The sequence below is a fragment of the Muscardinus avellanarius genome (genome assembly GCF_963383645.1).
Source record: "Muscardinus avellanarius genome assembly, chromosome: 8".
Lineage (NCBI taxonomy): Eukaryota > Metazoa > Chordata > Mammalia > Rodentia > Gliridae > Muscardinus > Muscardinus avellanarius.
In genome coordinates this window covers 110,276,741-110,295,646 of record NC_137794.1, presented here as the reverse complement: position 1 = coordinate 110,295,646, position 18,906 = coordinate 110,276,741, and the positions used below count along the sequence as shown (strand labels likewise).

Here is an 18,906-nt window from a genome sequence, read left to right as displayed (position 1 = left end):
TCTGTGAAACTAACTTCACAGGTGCTCCTACCTCTTCCTTTAGATGATTTCCCTCTGAATTCTTTCACATCTCCTCTAAAGAAATAAGAATAAAACTCAAACGAATGCTCTGGAAAGGGCCTTACCAAGAATAAAGAGTATCCATTCTTCTTATTTTTTTTTGTGGGTCTGGGGATGGAACCAAGGGGCATTCAACCTCTGAGCTACACCCCCTGCCCTATTTTTTATTCTTTATTTTGAAACCAGGTCTCAATGAGTTGTGGAGGGCCTCATTAAATAGATGAGGCTGTCCGCAAACTGCGATCCTCCTATCTCAGCCTCCTGAATGCTGGGGTTACAAGCGTGTGCCACCATGCCCGGTGTTCCATTCTTAACTGTATCTTTCATCCCTTTATTCTTTCAACTGAGAGCAATTAGTATTTCTTTTTTTATTTTTTTAGAATGACCATTTATTTATTTATTTTATTGGTACACTATAATCTCACATTATAATGTGAGTCATGTTGACAATGACATACATTCACACAGTACTTGGTGCCCTCCCCCCACCTTCCCCATTTCTCTTCCTCCCAATATGGAATGTCTAGGTTAACAATGTTATATTCACATCACATAGTCATATGTAGTTTTTCATTAATGAACTTCAGCCTTCTTCCTTCCCTACCCTTCCTTCCTGGCTTTGCTGAGGTTTCCCCTCCATTATCTGGAGTCCCTCTGGTATCCCTAATACTCCCTAGCTTGAGCATATTAGAGAAAACATATGTCCCTTCTCTTTCTGTGCTTGGCTAATCTTGCTTAACATAATGTTCTCCAGGTCTTTCCATCTTCTTACAAATGACATAATTTTGTTCTTTTTTTTATTGCTGAGTAGAATTCCATTGTGTGTATTTCTCATAATTTGGTAATCTATTCATCTGTTGATGGACACCTAGGTTCCATATTTTGTCTATTACAAATTGTGCTGCTATGAACATGGGTATACATATGTTACTGTAGTTCTCTGATTTCACCCCCTTTGGAAAGATACCCAGTAGTGGTATAGCCAGACTATGTGGTTTACTCATTCCCAGTTTTCTAAGGAATCTCCACACTGATCTCCCTAAATCTCAAGTAACATTTACCCCAGTTGGATTTCATATGTAGCCTGCTAAACATGACATTCTATGTTTAAGCCCTTCAAACTAGCTTGAAAAATCAAGAACTACAATGCCATCAACCCCAACAGCCCTGTTTTGGGCAGAAGGCTCCGGTCAGGTCTCTGTAACTCAGAGGCCCTTAGTCCTGAGTAAATCATTGTCTGTTTGTAGGGCTATCCAAGATCTGGCCTCTAGAAAGTTACATCATCAAGGCAACAAAAACAAACGGCCTTTGTTCAGCACTGATTCATTAGGAAATATAACTTTCATGCTTTCTAAAAGGAATTTCAGAATAAAACAGAATCTTTTTCTTCCTTTTTTTAACAAATAAAATTATACTCATAACTTGGACATTTTTATAGTCTCATATGAGTCATTTCCTGATATTACTTTATCATTTTTCTAAGAATATTAATACTGAATAAAAATAAAATTAGTGGACAGTTCTGAAGATTTTGCAAGTCAAAACAGAAGTTATAAACAGATGAATTAAAATTGAGGAGGAAGAAAGTGTTCCATTCTAAGTAACCATAAAAACTGGGCTCTACAAATACATGTACAAAATAAACCTAGACTCGTGTGGCTTGGAATCAGAGTGATGTCGGGCTCCAGGAGCCGGGCTTGAAAGCCAAACGTAGTTAGAAAGGACTTCCATCATTATGTGCAGTCTCTTGAAGATCTAAACATGTGCTCTTGGACTCAGAATCATTTACTAACACCCCCTGCCACCCCACTTGCCTTTCTCACCTCTCCTTTAACTCACTGCTCAGTGGCTCCTAATTACTGATTCCTGCCCTACTTCACCTCAAGAGGTTGATAAGCCTGGGAATTCTTCATCACTCATGGTTTCCCTAAGTGTTTTAGTCAGGAATTATTTATTTATTTGTGGTGCTGGGATTGAATCCAGGAGTGTTCTACTTCTGAGCTATACCCTCAGACCTATTTTGTTTTTTATTTAGAAACAGGGTCTCACTAGGTTGCTAAGAGTCTCACTAGGTAGCTGAGGCTGGCTTTGAACCAGCAACCCTCCTGTCTCAGCTTCCCAAGTACTGGGATCACAGGCGTGCACCACCACACACAGCCTAGTCAAGGTTCTTTTAGGGTCAAGTTCCAAATTCAACTCAAACCGACTTACACTCGAAAGGTACTCTTGACTCCCATAACTGACAGGGTCTTACTAAGTTGCAGAGGGCCTCACAAGTTGCTGAGGCTGGCTACAAACCTGTGATTTTCCTGTCTCAGCCTCCCAAGAGATTACAAAAGTGTGCCACCATGCCCAGCTTAAAAATATTTAATACTCCTAAATCAAAATCTCAAAATATTAAGTGTGAAACTGACTAAAAAGTAACTTTTAAAATGTGAAGAGATACACTGGGCGTGGTGGCACACACTTTTAATCCCAGTACTTGGGAGCCTGAGACAAGCAGATTGCAGGTTTGCAGCCAGCCTTACCAACTTGGGAGGCCCTCCACAACTTAGTGAGACTCAAAATAAAGGATAAAAAAATGGACTGAGGATGGAGCTCAGAGGTATAATGCCTCTGGGTTCAATCCCCAGCATCACACACACACACACACACACACACACACACACACACACACGTGAAGAGATTTTTTTTCTTTTTTGCAGTACTAGGGATGAAACCCAGGGGCATTCTACCTTTGAGTGACATCCTCAGCCCTATTTTTTATTCTTTATTTTGAAACAGGGTCTCACTGAGTTGCAAAGGGCCTCACTAAGTAGCTGAGGCTGGCCATGAATCTGTGATCCTCCTGTCTTAGCCTCCCAAATGCTGGGATTATAAGTGCGCACCACCACACCTGGCTTTTAATTTTTAACTATCTACATTTCATTTGTATTTTATATTTTCATTAAATTTTGTAGACTTTGACTACAAATCTATTTTAATTCTTTTTTGCAATACTGTGGATGGAACCCAGGGGCATTCTACCTCTGAGCTACACCCTTAGTCCTATTTTTTATTCCTTATTTTAAAACAGGGTCTCACTGAGTTGCAGAGGGCCCCGCTAAGTAGCTGAGGCTATCCACAAAACGTGATCCTCCTGTCTCAGCCTCCAGAATGCTGGGATTATAAGCATGCGCCACCATGCCCGGCTCCATTTTAATTTTTAATGCTTACTTTATTACTATCAATAAAATTAAAATTATGTGAAATTATTATACCAATCATTATCTGAAATATGGGCAAAAAATCAATCTTAAGGAATACATATAAAATAATTTTATGAATGTCTTTATTACCCATCTAAGATCTCCAGTCTACCCACAGAATACCAAGATGTCACAATAATTATGAAATACAGCCATCTTTGATAATTCCTGGACATTTAGTCATTTGAAGACCCTAGTTTTATGCATATTTTTATTCTGACATATTTAGTTTCCCTTAATTTTTCTCACCTTTTCCATATTATTTTTAATTACAAGAGCATTTCTGTCAGGGTAGGGGATGGAAGGGATCTTATTTCAAGTCGGTTATTTGGGTCTGTTAGTTCACGTCGAGACATGGTACCTGGGCCTCTGTGTGTTCCTTGACCCTGGGGTCCACAGGTGTTTGTGGTGGGACAGGGACACAGCCGGGAGGCTCGAGTGTCAGGCCACGTGTGCCGTAGGCAATCTCAAAGGCCCTACCTGGCAGGTGCTATGGGAGACACTGCTCCCCCTGCAGTAGACTTGGGGGACAGCCAGGGCATGGCCCTCTCTGCAGGGAGCTGCCCAGAGACTCGGTCCTCTTGTCCGTTATGCCTGGCGACATCCCTGCCCCACCCACCTCCACTCCCAGCCTCTTCCCTGGCACCTTCCTGTGACGGAGGCCTCCCCAGCCCCTCTGTTCAGCCTTCATCAGGGAAGGGGTTCTGAAGACACCATCTCTGCCGTCACTCAGGGGCAGCCCTCTTTTATCCTCCCTCTTCCCTGTGCTTTCCAGACCTTGCTCCTGGAAGCCTCGGGAGCCTGCTGTGGTGGTTCCTCTGCATTGAGCTGGTCTCAGGTCTGCACACCCACTGTCCCCGCGTTCTGCAGGGAGGGAGGGCACAGGAGGATGCTGTATCCTGTTTAGTCTGCTTGCACTACTGCAGAAAGCCATTGTGCCTCTAATCTCAGTACTTGGGAGGTTGAGATAGGGGGATTGTAAGAGGCCAGCCTCAGCAACCTAGCAAGTCTCTCAGCAACCTAGCAAGACCCTGTTTCAAAATAAAATAAAATAAAAAGGGCTGGGAGTGTGAAACCCAGGGGCATTCAACCTCTCAGCTATACACCCGGCTCTATTTTATTTTGAAATAGTCTTGCTAAGTTGCTGAGGCTGGCCTCTAACTTATAATCCTCCCGTCTCAGTCTCCCAAGTACTGGGATTGCATGTGTACCCAACTGTGCTGAGATTATTTTTACATTTTAACAAATCATTTATTATCGGCTTCTTTATTAAAACAAATTTGTTTATTAAAATAAGACTAGAGCACATGCACAAGAGCAAAAGTGGCAATTTTAATAACTGTGTTTGGACCAGCACAAACCAGGACTCTAGCAAAGAAGGCCAAATGGTCACACTAATTATATAGCACTTAGCTTAATAGAAAAATGTCACCATTAAGTCTCCTTCCTGCGTATCAAGAAAATTTAGAGGTAGAAGAAAATGTGCAATAATATTCAATGTAGCTTCTAAAAATTATGCTCCAAATACTAATTCTATCTCCCTATAAATTCTTTACTATCCAGTTCCCTGAGATATCTTCTTTAAATCATTGTAATCAATTTGCTTCTCAGAGTTTTTACTTTCTAGAGACTAGAGACATCTCCAAGCCTAACTTATTTTTATTTTCAGTGAATCAATATGATTCCAGGCAAAAGAAACTAGACAAAAAAGAAAAATACTATACATAGGCAACAGTGCTTGAGTGCAACTAAAATTAACAAGCTGTTTTCTACTTTTTGAATGAAAGAGCTAAGTTAGTATAATATATAAGAGTATGGCCCAAAGGAAACCAATATGAGAAACATTTAATGTCACTGTGATTTGAAGAACTGAAAATTAAAACCATAGGAAGGTGTTTATTTGTCCTATAAAATTGGCAAGTTTCTTAAAAGTTGAAAAAAATCTAATGTTGGTAAGAGTTTTGGGAAATAAAAAGACTCCAATATACTGCATGGGAAAGTAAACCATTAAAACTTCATCAAAGAACAAACAGATCCTCTAGCCCACTCATTTAATTTCAAGGACTTTATTCTAAGGGGAAAATTCCAAATAAGTGAAAAAAAGATGCATTAACGGTAATATTTATAATAGTGACAGCCTGGAACCAAGCTAAATGTCCCATGACAGGAAGCTAAGTAAAGTACATTACAGCCATATATCAAAATGCTGTGTAACATATGACAAGACATTTATAATATACTGTAGGTGGGGAAAAAGTTACAAAACAGCCAGAATAGTAAAATCTCATTTTTTAAAGGAACTCAGATGCAACCATTAATAAGCCTGACTCATGGAACAGAATCACAAAGAAACACCACTGCCCCCCCTCACCCTGGACAGTTATTTAATAGAGCTGATTCTTTTTCTGTTTTGGGATTAAAAAACATCATCACATTTCATCTCTGGTTACTCTCAGGTAAAAGCTTATGGTTACTTCTAGGAAAAGAAGTTTCAATTATTAATGAAAATGTTCAATTCCAAACTTGCTTTAGAGCTAAGGCCTTTCCCGCACCCAAGTCAGATCTCCCAAAACTTGCAGCCCAGCAGTGCGACTGTGTTTAGTGTCTCCTCTGCTCCAGCTCACTCTTACTCCTGTGCCCCTTTTGCTGCCTGCAGATTGAAACATGGAGAGAAAAAGAGAAAAGAGGGATTCACGAAAGTTCTTCTTGCTTGGCTGCTAAGAGCACAGCCATCTAGGAGCTGAAGTCTCTGGGCCTGCGTTTACTTCTAGGTAATTCATTCATTCATATTCTCACGCCAGGTTTCAAAACTTTTACTATGGTGCCCGGTGGCTGCACATGTTCACCCCTTGGATGTCAGTTGGAAACTTGAATGATGGTTTAGTCTACGTTCAGTTCTAATCATGCAGTTCACCATATCAATAGACTAAATACTGAAAACTATTTACACTGGTGAGTAAAAGAAGAAAAGACTTTTGACAAAGTGTCACGTTCATTCAAGATACAAACTCCAAGCAATAAAGGAACAGAAAGAGTATTCTTAACAGGATAAAACAAATCCACAGAAGCAGCTTATAACTAACATCATACTTAGTGATAAAATACTGCGCGCTTTCCCCTGCGACCAGAATCAAGGAAAGATGCCCTCTTTCACCATTCCTGTCCAGCATTATGCTAGAGGAGCTAGCCAGAGTGTTAAACAAGAAACGTAAGGTACACATAGACTGGAAGGAAGATCTAGAGCTGTCTCTATTCACAGATGACATACATAGACCATCCGAAGATGTCGACAAGAATCAATCTCCTACAACCAATAAATGAGTTTATCAAGGTCAAGAATACAAGGCTAACCCACAAAGAGAATTAAAATTCCATATATTAACAATACACTACTGGAAATTAAAAATTTCTGAATGTATAATTTACAACAGCACAAGTGAATGTGTACTGCCTAGGTATAAGTCCAACAAAAGGCACAAACGACTTGTACACTGAAAACTATAAACACTCTAAAAGAAATCAGACAAGATTTAAATAAGTCAAAAGATTATATCAGCTGGGGTGGTGGTGCAGTAATCCAGTAATCCCAGTACTTAGGAAACTGAGACAGGAAGATGGCAGATTTGAGGCCAACTTCAGCAACTTAGTGAGACCCTTAGGGACTAAGAAAGACCCTGTATCAAAATAAAATACATAAAATGTTGGAGTTTTGCTTGGAGGTAAAATGCCCTGAGTTCAACCCCCTTATACCCTCCAAAAAGATTATATCATATTGATGGCTTGGGAGACCCTATTGTTGAGATATGAGATCTTCTAAAATTCATCTATAGATTCAATGCAATAACAATCAAAATATGACAGAAAATCTTTGTAGTAATTCACACACTGATTCTAAAATTGAGTTAGGAAAGCCAGGGGACTTGAGTAATTATAGTAATTTTTAAATAAAAAATACCAGATATTTCAGTGTGGAGTTTCCTCAGAAGCCTGGGGATGGAATTACCCTATGATCCAGCTAAACTGTTCCTCAGTATCTTTTTTTTTTTTTTTTTTTTGGTGGTACTGGGGTTCCTGGAAGCCCTTCTACCTCCGGGCTACAGTCCCACGGGCTACACTCCCAGACCTATTTTATACATTTTTTTTTTTAATGTGGAAACAGGGTCTCTTAAGCCAGCACGGCTGGCTTCAAACCTGCGCGATCCTCCTGTCTTCGCCTCCCAAGCGCAGGGATTACAAGTGTGCGCTACCACGCCCGGCTCCTCAGTATCTTTTAAAGGAACTGAAGTCAGAATACTACAATGATATATGCGTATCCATATTTATAGCAGCAGAATTCACAATAGTCACATTATGGAATCAAGTTACATGTCTGTTAATAGATGAATAGATTATGAAACTATGCCACACACACACACACACACACACACACACACACACACACACTGGAAGTTTACTCATCCATAAAGAACAAAATTATTTCATTTGCATAAAAATGAATGGAACTAGAAAATATTGTGTTAAATAAGATTAGCCATTCTCAGAAAATCGAGTCATATGTTTTTTCTCCTATGTGGAAGCTAGAGAGAAATTGAAAGACAAAAGGGGTTTTAGAAAACTGAGGAAAGATACAAGTAGAACAGTGGAAGAGGGTTGGGGAGGGAGAAAGAGACTTGACGAAGGGAATGGTTTAATCCTATGTACATATATGAAGTTATCAATGCCAATCTCAATAACATGTATTGGGATGGGGAAGGAGCGAGGTGGGATCCAGAGGTAAACACACCAAGTGCTATGTGCATATGTGTTTCACTCTAATCCTCATTATAATGTATAATTACAATGCACCAATAGAAGTATGTATTTTTAAATTTTTTATTGGTGCATGTAGTCATACATCTTAATGGGATAAAAGATGGTGGAGACATACATGCACACATCGCCCAGGTAGCCCTTCCCCAATTTCCGCCCCCATTCCCTCCCCATCTCTAATTCAGAAGTATATTTTTAAAAGGGATAAACCTGATGTTTGGGACAACATGCAGGAAACCCAAATGCACTGCGCTTCATCAGAATGCAGATTCAAAAGTCTGTGTGAGCTGGGAACGCTGGTGCAAGCCGGTAAGCCCGGTATTTGGAAGGCTGAGGCAGGAAGAGTGTAAATTAGAGGCCAAACTTAGTGAGACTGTGTTTCAAAATTAAAAAATAAAATAGGGCTGAGAGTTTAGCTCAGAGGTAGAATGCTCCTGAATTCATTTCCAGTACAAAAAAAGTCTGTATGTTTCAAAAAATAGATCTGTGGTTGAAGGGCAGAGGGTGGAGGAAGAGGGATTATTTGAAGTGAAGGAACTCTTGTCCATTTTCATTTGAGAAATACTTATGTGACTATATGCATTTGTCTAAACATAAAAATGGTACACTAAAAATAGCAAATACTACTGTGAATAATTTTTAAAAGGAAATAAAAATCAAACAAAAATGACTCTATCTCCATGTAAAAGAGTCTCTGGGACTCAGTAAACACTTCTTAAAATGAACTATTATTGGTACCTGGATAGATACATTATTAATAATTACCTTGCATTTATTTTAGCTGTAAACAGAGTACAAACTATTTCAACTAAACAATTCCAAATGCACTCAGAAATATCCTGACTACAGATGAAGCCCAAGAAAACCTGCTGGACTGGCCAGCAAGTTTGTACCTCTTGGCCCCCATGTGTTTTTCATTAGCTCGAGCATTCCCAAAGGGTAAACAGCATTTTCCAACTCGGCATCAAAAACAGAAAGGAGCTGTGGTCACCAAATAAATATTTCCTATACAAGGAGCCCACCCAAAAACATTGTAAATGGAATTTAGAGAGTCTCAAAGCAGCTGCGCTTCATGTGGAAACCCAACAGTTGAGATGACTACACTCCGAGAAACAAATAAACAAAGAAATCAACATTTTTAGGTACAGTTTTCCCAATCTTATTTTTTTTAAATATAACTTTTCCAGCTATTTCAGTGTAGACCGTGGACTCGGAGGGGGGCATGAGCTGTTTGTGGTTTTCATTTGTTCTTACACACCACATGTTAAGTGTCTGTTGATTGAAGAAAGGATGTATACATGTTAAACAATAAAGAAAGCCTGACATAGTTTCTAAAAATAAGGGTGTGGTGGCACGAGTTTGACTGTACCCATTCTCCCAACATCACCCTAGAGCCTGGGGAGGAGGAGAGTGGCTGCTATCGCCTCACACCCAGGTGCTCCTCACCACACCTTAATTCCCCAATCAACCTCTACCTTATACATCAGCCTGAGCTCCCCTGTACGACGTTCAACATCCACCTTTGAACCCCCAGGTTCCCCTACTTTTTCATTCCAAAGAAGATCTCTACACATCTAGACCTTTCCAGGAGGTGGCAGTTGGGTGGTGCTCATTGGGAAATTGTTGGGCTGGCCAGGTGGAACGCAGGCCAGGCTTGTCTAGGGCCCCATGGGTGGCCCTTGGGAGCATGTGCAGCTCCTCTGAATTCAGAGCACAAGAGGTGGCTGTAGAGCACAGCTGAGAAGTAAGGACCCCGTGAGCCCAGGATGGGGAGGAACAGGGAGAGAAATTCTAAATTTACTTTTCTCTCTGAAGGTTAGATCACTTTCATCTATCAAACAAACTCATAATGAACAGGAAAAAGTACATATAAGTTTTAATATGTGCCTAAGCATGATAGTTGTTTACATTCAGGATGAAACTTAAGAGGGGTGAGTCAATCAGCTTTCCATCACTGTAACAAAATACCCCTGGTAAACAACTTAAAAAGAGGAAAGGTTTATTTTAGCTTTTTTTTGGTGTGTGTGGGTCTGGGGATGGAACCCAGGGGCATTTGACCTCCAAGCTACACCCCCTGCCCTATTTTATTCTTTATTTTGAAACAGGGTCTCACTGAGTTGCAGAGGGCCTAAGTAGCTGAGGCTGTCTGCAAACCACGATCCTCCAGTCTCAGCCTCCTGAATGCTGGGATTACAAGCATGTGCCACCATGCCTGGCTATTTTAGCTTTTAAGTTGCCTACCTCAGGTATTTTATTTCACTTGGTCCTATTGCTTTTATCCCTGTGGCAAGGCATAAACACCATGGTGGGGAGCACCTGCTAGAGCAAATCCGCCCACCTTATGGTGGCCAGGAAGCAAGGGGGGCAGGGATAAATATCCTCTTCAAGGAAACACCCCCAATGACCTACTTCCTCTAACCCCATCCACCTCCTAAAGTTCCCACCACCTGCCAACAGCACCATGAAGCTACAATTCCACTGTGTGTTAATCCCTTGATGAGGTCAGTGCCCTCGTGACCTAATCACCTCCCATGGGCCCGCCTCCCAACACTGCCCTCAACACACAAGGCTGGGGAGACATTTTGTATCTAAATCATAATAATAAGAAAGATGGCTAGACCTTCAACAGAGCTTAACAAAGGGACAGGAGCTTGTGCTTCTGGGGCAAAGGGAGGTGGCAAAGGCTCTGGAACGGGGTTTGGGGTGTGCATAGGCTGCAAGGGAGGTCTTGTTAGGTAGATGAGTCTCCCGGGTGAGGGCTAGCTGAGGCCATCTCTGTCTAGGCTAAGTGTCAGACCCTTTATCTCTTCTTCCTGTAAAAAGATTTTTTCCTAAGCAAAAAGGAGGTGTCAGATAGAAAAATCCATACTGTTAACTGATGTAGGTAGATGTTAACTTCTGTTCCAAAAAAGACAGCTTTTCTGGGCCATTCCTGTGTCTGCAAAGGCCTACAGTTTCTGCAAACAATCAGCTCAAAATATACCAAAGAAATACATGGGGGGGGCATTCCACCCACCCACATCAGCTTCGTGCTTTCTTTTCTAAATCTGATTAAACTTTTTGAGGACAACAAGCACCGGCTTGACAGCACCAAGTCATAACATAGTTTGAACAAATACTTGATAAACTGAACTAAATGAGAAAGTTCTGAAGGAAGCCAAAATTGGTCCATGTAAATTAAAAGGCTGGAATTCCTTGTGTGGAGAACTTTGATTTAATTTAAAGTATTCTCTCTCCCCTCTTCTGATCATATATTATGGGTTCATGAGGGTAGAAGTTTCTCTCTTGTCAGAAAGCTAGAGCTGTTTGCCATGGTCAAGGTGCAGAGATGGCAGATGGACTGCGCTGACGTCTGGCGCTGTTTGCCTGAGAGAACTGCCCAGGGTCGGAGTCAATGGTCACGTTCTAGCCCTGCGCAGGTTCTGTGGGGGAGCAGGCCTTGACCGATTACTTGTATGTCATATGGCAGGGAAAGGGGGTAGTGGCCTGCCTGTGTGCCCGTGGAAAGAACTGGGGCTCAGAGTCCTCACTAGGCTGATGGCTGGGTATTCATGTGACTTTATTTCAACTCTCTCCATCTCTGTTTCTTTGACTGGCTCAACGGAATGCCCTTTAAAAGTCTCTGCCATGTCCAGGAAGGAAAAGGAGTTTATAAGCCTGAGTGTGTGAGTGTGTGTGTGAAGCCTGAGTGTGTGTGTGTGTGTGTGTGTGTGTGTGTGTGTGTGTGTATGTGTTTGTGTGTTTTGCTGGGGATTGAACCCAGGAAAATTTTACCTCAAGCTACAACCCCAGCCCTTTTTATTTTTTATTTTGTGAGACAGGGTCTCGCTAAGTTGCTGAGGCTGATGTAAACAACTTGTGATTCTCCTGCGCAGCCTCCCACGTACTGAAATTACAGTTGTGTGCCCCCATGCCCAGCAAGGCCCCCCCCCCTTTTTGTGATACCGGGGATGGAACCCAGGGGCATTGTACCTCTGAGCTACATTCCCAGCCCTATATATATATACTTTTTAGTCATTTTGTTTTTGAAACAGAGTTTCACTGAGTTGTGAAAGGCCGCACTAAGTAGCTGAGGCTGTCTGCAAACCACGATCCTCCAGTCTCTGCCTCCCGAACACTGGGATTACTAAGCATGAGCCACCCATGCCCGGCCTACCTTTATAAGATGGTCCTTTCGTAGGATAATGCGCTGAAGGAAGTGATGGCTGGTGGCAAAAGCACCATCCATCCTCAGCTCTGGCAGATGCTCTTAGTGTCCTCTGCTGTTACAGGGTGCGACCTTTGTCAACCCCGTTCACCAGCTTCCTTTCCCCGGACTTCCGGCTTCCAGCTTCCGGCTTCCGGATGGCCTTGCCCAATAGAGAGCGCTAGGAGGAAGAGGGGAGGGAGAGAAGGGAAAGGCAAGGCCGGAGAATGGGAACAGAGGCCCGGGCTCCTCCCTGCAGGGCAGCATCAAGGTGGCGTGGACCCTGAGTGACATCATCATGTCTCTGAAACTGGACTGTTCTCTGAGATTCTGCCAACCACTCCTTTTTTTATCCAGCTCACCAATGCAGCACCAACCCACAGCAATATAGATGATCTGTTTGTTAAACCTCCTTGCCGGGCGTGGTGGCGCACACTTGTAATCATGCCCTTGGGAGGCAGAGACTGGAGGATTGCGCAGGTTCAAAGCCAGTCGCACTGGCTTAAGAGTCCCTGTTTCCAAATAAAAAAGTATAAAATAGGTCTGGGAGTGTAGCCTGGAGGTAGAAGGGTTTCCAGGAACCCCAGTACCACACACACACACACACACACACACACACACAAAACCCCTCCTCGATTATCCTAATTTGAGTGTGACATTTGTATACATTGGGATGCTGGTCCCTCATCACACTGCCTTATACAAAATTAATAAGTAATGAGTGTTTGCCTAATGAATGTCTGTATAAGGTCTGGGTTTTATTTGCTTTGTTTTGCTTTTGTGCTAGGTATTAAACCCAGGAGGTATTCTACCTCTGAGCAGCACCCCCAGCCCTTTTTATTTATTTATTTATTTTACATTTTTTATTGGGTACATTGTAATCATATATCACATTGGAATACAAGACTTGAGAGGATATACAAGCACACATCATCCAATTAGCCCTCAACCAGCCCCCATCCCATTCCTTCCCCCTCCCTCCATCCCATGCTTGTTTGGAGATTAACTTTGATACATTTGTTTATGTACCTCCTTCGTTTTAAAGAGACTCCATCCTCCCCTATTCCATACCCTCTGATTGGTCACCTTAATTGCTTCACTATAGGGCCCTTTCTACAGCTCGACCTCTTCCTGTTACCCCTTTCCCCCTAGTTATTGCTGCTTAGGGGAAGCATCTGATTTTTATTTTCTGCGATATTTCTCTGTGCATGCCGTGTTGCAAGTACTGATCCTACTCTTGATAGCCCCAGTAGTGGCCTGGCTACCCGGTAGACTGATCTAGACCTCGCTGGCTCAAGCAGCAGCCTTGCCTCATGGAAGGCTCCAATTCTGGTCTCGCTGGCCCCAACACCAGTCTAACCCCTCAGCTGGCTCCGATCCCGGCCTCGCTGGCCCCAGCACTGGCCTAGCCTCAAGGCAGGCTCTGATACCGGCCTCGGCAGCCTCAGTAGCGGCCTTGCCTCACGGAAGGCTCCGATGTCAGCCGCTGGCCCCGGCACCAGCCTAACCCCTTGGCAGGCTCTGATCCCGGCCTCAGAGGCCCCAGCTCCGGCCTTGCCTCATGGCAGGCTCCGATCCCAGCCTCACTGGCCCCAGCACCGGCCTAACCCCTCGGCAGGCTCCAATCCTGGCCTTGGAGGCTCCAGCACCAGCCTGGCCTCATGGCAGGCTCCAATCCCAGCTTTGCTGTGTCCGTCGCCAGCCTCACCCCTCAGCAGACTCCAATCCGAGCACCCTCTTCACCCAACCAATTGTCCCACGTTCTCGAGGGTGTGTGGTGGTAGCATTCTGCCTCTAGGGTTATTACTTCAAAGGTTCCAGGTGTAATGCATCAGATCTCTGCCTCTCCTGAATACTGGCCACTGCCATTGCCACTGCCTCCACCATTTCAAATCTTTCCCAAGCTCTTTTTCCACTCTGAATGTTGTCCAGTGTTCCTAAGCATGCGTGACGGTAGCATTCGACATTTGGTGTAATTTCTCTAAAAAAATAAGGTTGGTAGGATCCGATTTCTGCTTCTCCTGAATATAAGTCTCCACCGCCATCACGGAGATTGCTTTCAACACTGCCTTTCTCATTGGTCTCCGCTAAACTCTCTCCTTACAGGTGATGTCCAAGATTCTTAACAATATAGAGAAACAGCAGTCCTCCTTCATGGGCAGGTGCTAGGGATGGAAGCAGATCATGCCAGACCATGGAGGCTGTGGGAAGATTTGAAATTCTACCCAGATGAAGCCAGATACCTCCCAGCCCCCAGCAAAGTTCATCCTCACATTATTCCAAAACCACCCTGCCTCCCCAACTGAGCACTCAGGCAAGCTACTGGCCAGTGCTTCTTGAGAATTTTTTGTCTCTGGCTTATCTATTTTATCCCTTTCAGGAATTCTGTTCTGACATTGGTTATTTATTTCATAGTTGGCCCAATAACAGAATGTGACAGAAAGACTTTGTGTATTTGATTATCATATTTTTATTAAAAAAAAATAAGTTCTCCGTGGGAACATCTCAGAAAATGAGGCAGATATGCATTTAAAAAAAAAACCCAAGTCCAGTAGAGTGAATCTAGCTCATAATTTATTATAAGTGAGGAAATATTTCTCAAAACTTCCTTTAGCTTAAAAAGGAAAGCTACTCCAATGGGAAAGACTGGAGCCTTAGAACCAAATTTGTCATTTGCAGGAACACGGATGGAAATAGAGATTATCATGCTAAGTGACCCAGCCATTCTCAGAAAGCCAAGGGTCACGGGTCTTCTCCTGTTTGTAGAAGCCAGAAAATAGAAAACAAAAGAAACATCAGTTCATGAGGAGAGACACAAGCAGAGTAGTGGAAGGGGATTGGGAGGCTTGAGGAAGGGAACAGTTTAAATAATGCTACGTCCATATGTAAAGATATCACTATCAATCTCGCCAGCATGGGCTGGGAGGGAGGAGGGGATGCGCCAAGCTCTGTATGAATGTATCACTTTGAATCCTGCCATAATGCATAGTTACAATGCGCCAATAAAAGTATGTAAGAAAAAAAGATCAGAGGCTTTTATTGAAGACGCATAAAGCTTTCCGTGTATCCTAAGTGAAGTCATTTTAAAATTACCAGTCACCTACTTAGATGGTTCACTTTCTTAACATTGCATTCCTCAGCTGTCTGTATACTTGTCTTAGAGATGCCACATATCATCCACTCACTGGGTGGGACTAGACAGCCAGTGATCATCCCCCCACCACACACACACACACACACACACACACACACACACACAGGAGTGGCCAATTGGGCCAGTGTGTACACACTGGACACAAGAGATTCCCTCAGAGCCTCATCTTTGGGTCTAGATCTAAGTGACTTGAATGGTGTGTTCAGGGAAGCTGTATCCCCAGGTCTTGTAGACAGAGCAGCTACAGTCGTGGAAGATTGGACCACTGTGCCCAGCAGTCCTGCACATAGATGAGGGGCTGGTGGCTATTTGGGTCATTTGGGCCATGTTTGCCTGGGGAGGAGGAAGGAGTAATGTATACACAGAATGAGAGAGGGTCTATGCGGGCAAAAGAGGCCCGAACAGCCCCAGGAGGCCGATAGCAGCCCAGCAGTCCTGAGGTGGAGGCTCTGGCCTTGCACATGGGTTCTTGACTTTCTCACCCTTCCGGACAGGATACCTCTGTGTTCTCATATTATTTTCCTAAGCTCAACCTAATCCATGACTGAGGCAGGGGGATGGTTGGGAAGATATTTCACTGTTTAAACTCACTTTTTAACTCCCAACTGCAAAGTGGTTCCATCTCCTGGAAATGATGCTAAGGCATGCCTGACTTGTAAGAAATTACAGGAGCCTGGGCTGAAACTATCAGTGGAATTGTTCCGTAATGACCCACAATGACTGTGAGCTGTTTCTGTGCTGAGAGAGACAAACTCATCCTAACCTCCTTCTTCGCCACATTCTCAAATTCCCAGCCCTCCCAAGCTGACCCAGATATGTGGCTCGAATAGGTCAAGGGGTAAATGAAGTCAAAACTCATCCAATAAACACTGGAAATTATGTTTTGACCGAGTGGTTACGTTAAATATGCGTGAAGTCGCCTAAAAGGCATAACACTTCCCTGGGCCACAGCACTGGCTGGGCACTTGCCAAGAGGGAGGAACCAGCCACGGAATGTGGAGTTCAGGTTTGGGACATGGGGAGATGATGATCAGAAAATAAGGATAATTTAAGTAGAGAAAAGAGAACAGTCACCTATTAAGTAGCACATGCTAGTTTTTAAATTACGACGTAGTTCAAACCATCTTTAAACCTCATGAAAACTGAAAGTTCATGACTTTGTAAACTTTTCCTTCAAGGACCAGATAGCAAATATTTTATGACTTGCAAACCACAGATAGTCCTGGTCCATATTACTGATTGTTTGGGTTTTTTGTTTGTTTTGTCTTGTTTTCATCATTTACTACACTTGACTTTATATTTTTGTGGTACTTGGGGTTGAATCCAGGGGTGCTCTACCTCTGGGCTATACTCTTAAACCATCTTTTTTTAATTTTTTGTTTTGAAACAGGTTCTCGCTAGGTTGCTGAGTCTCCCCACATTGCTGAGGCTGTCTTCAGACCTATGATCCTCCTGTCTCAGCCTCCCACAGGCTGGCATTATAAGTGTGCACCACCACACCTGGCTTACAACACTTTCAATATGTGAAAACATTCTGGGCTCACAGATCATATACAAACAGGGCCTTGAGTGGCGGGTTTAGATATTCCCAGCTATATCTAAAGGTTTTCAGGGCGGACACGTCTCCATTTTCCAATGAAGCTCATTAGGTGGTTGGACTGTTCTAAAATTCTTTGTCATATTGAGTAAGAATTTCTTTCCCTGTGATTTCCACATATGTTTACTTCTGACCTCTGGAACTGGCGAGTTCTCTTCTCCCTCAAAGACTACATGAGGAGATGGAGTTTTCTCTCCTTAGGGTAAAAATTCCCATTGATGGCATCCTAACTAGGTAATCTGTTTTCATGCTCTCAAACACCCCATCTTGGCATCTCACAGCCAATGGTCTTCCTAAAGTGTGGCTTCCAGAATTTGCGTTCTAAAATTTTATGTGACCACTACAGACTCTTTTTGACTTATATCATAACCTAATTTAACAGAATGATGATGGTTAATTTTAGGTGTCACTTTGATGGCATTGAGATTACCTGGAGAACTGGTTAAAATATTACTTCTGGGCCTGTGTATGAGGGTATTTCCACAGAAGACTGATGTATGAAGACCCACCACCAAGTGAGTAGAACCATCCAATCTGTTGGGGCCCATAAAGCAAAACCAGAAGAGGGCTAGGAGTGTAACTCAGTAGTACATTACCTGCCTGGTGGGTGCTATACTACACAGAGCCCGTATGCCCAGAACACTTCTGAACAATGTTAATCAACAGCATCTTTGTCCAAAAAGTCCCACACACATGTATCTAGTGAACAAGTACAAATTTAGCAATTTTAATCGATATTCTTGCAGACAAGTGTGAATGTGTATATGCAAATATACATATATATATATATATCAAAATTGAGAATTTACAAATAAAAATTTTATGCATTTAGTCTAGTGATGGGCGAGTCTGTAGAAATAATCTCAGGTAGGGTACATTTCCTTTGGTGATATTTTTAGAAGTTCAGTTCTGGTGCATACAAAGAGAAGTGAAACTTAAATTCAGAGGACTTTGGAGGAGTCGAAGTTGAGAAAAATAGAAAGCGTTCCATGAAGCAAGCATGGCGTGCTGCCGCCATTCCCTGGAGATACTGAAGTGTCTGAATTTTGTGCCCAAAAGAGTCAGAGAATCACAGTGGATCAACTGCTGGTTTCTGACGTCTCTGGGATGTGCTATTACAAACCAAAAACACGGAGAAGCGAGGTTTCAATGCAACTGAATCCTGTTCATAGTCCAGGCCAAGAAGCAAGACTGAGTTCCAGACTAAAGATGGCCAGAATGTCCAGTGTCCACAGTGGCCATCATGACTCCCTGGGGCAGTGGGGCTTGGGGCACCGTCTTTCTCCTGCTCGTGGTCCCTAGTGCGAGTTAGTCAACAGGGCCGGGCAGGGAGCTCACGGCACGACGTGCCTGGGGTCACCACTTCCCTGGGATAGAGACCCCGCACTCGTACCAGCCCACGTAGTAATAAGGGGTTCCGAAACCAATGTGCCCAAAGCTGACAGGCTCCTGGCGATACTGGCGATAGTAACCTGGGAAAGGAACAGAAAGAGGACAAGAAAATGTGTCATCATCTAACCAACAGGAACAATTCTCATCCTCACAACCTCCCTCCGGAGAGAGGGCCTTTGGTAAATTGTTCATATGACCAAGGGTATTTCTGAATAACAGAGCCACTTTGGGGTGGGGTCACGACAGCCTAAGTCTTTCCAAAGTGTGACTTGTGAGGATAATCTAGTCCCCACGCACAAGTGAAACACAGATAGGAAAGAGTGATTGTGACACCCTCTTCTTGCTCCACAAAAGCAAGGAACTGTAGCCAATCAGTGGTGAGCAGCCCCCGGGGGCAGGCCTGAGCCGGGTAAGGGCTCTGAGCAGGGGTCCTCTTCTCAATGAGCTTAGCGCCTCCACC

General features: G+C 43.2%; 1 protein-coding gene across 1 annotated transcript in view; it reads right to left on the bottom strand.

Moving 5' to 3' along the window:
• Positions 1-18,410: 18,410 nt before the first annotated feature.
• Positions 18,411-18,906, bottom strand: part of FNDC1 (fibronectin type III domain containing 1) — a gene marked incomplete at both ends in the record, with an annotated part of 90,516 nt that continues 90,020 nt past the window's right edge. Inside the window, one exon of the mRNA XM_080700800.1 lies at positions 18,411-18,526. Within this exon, the coding sequence (XP_080556926.1) occupies positions 18,411-18,526 (116 nt within the window). The remainder of the gene's footprint in view (positions 18,527-18,906) is intronic.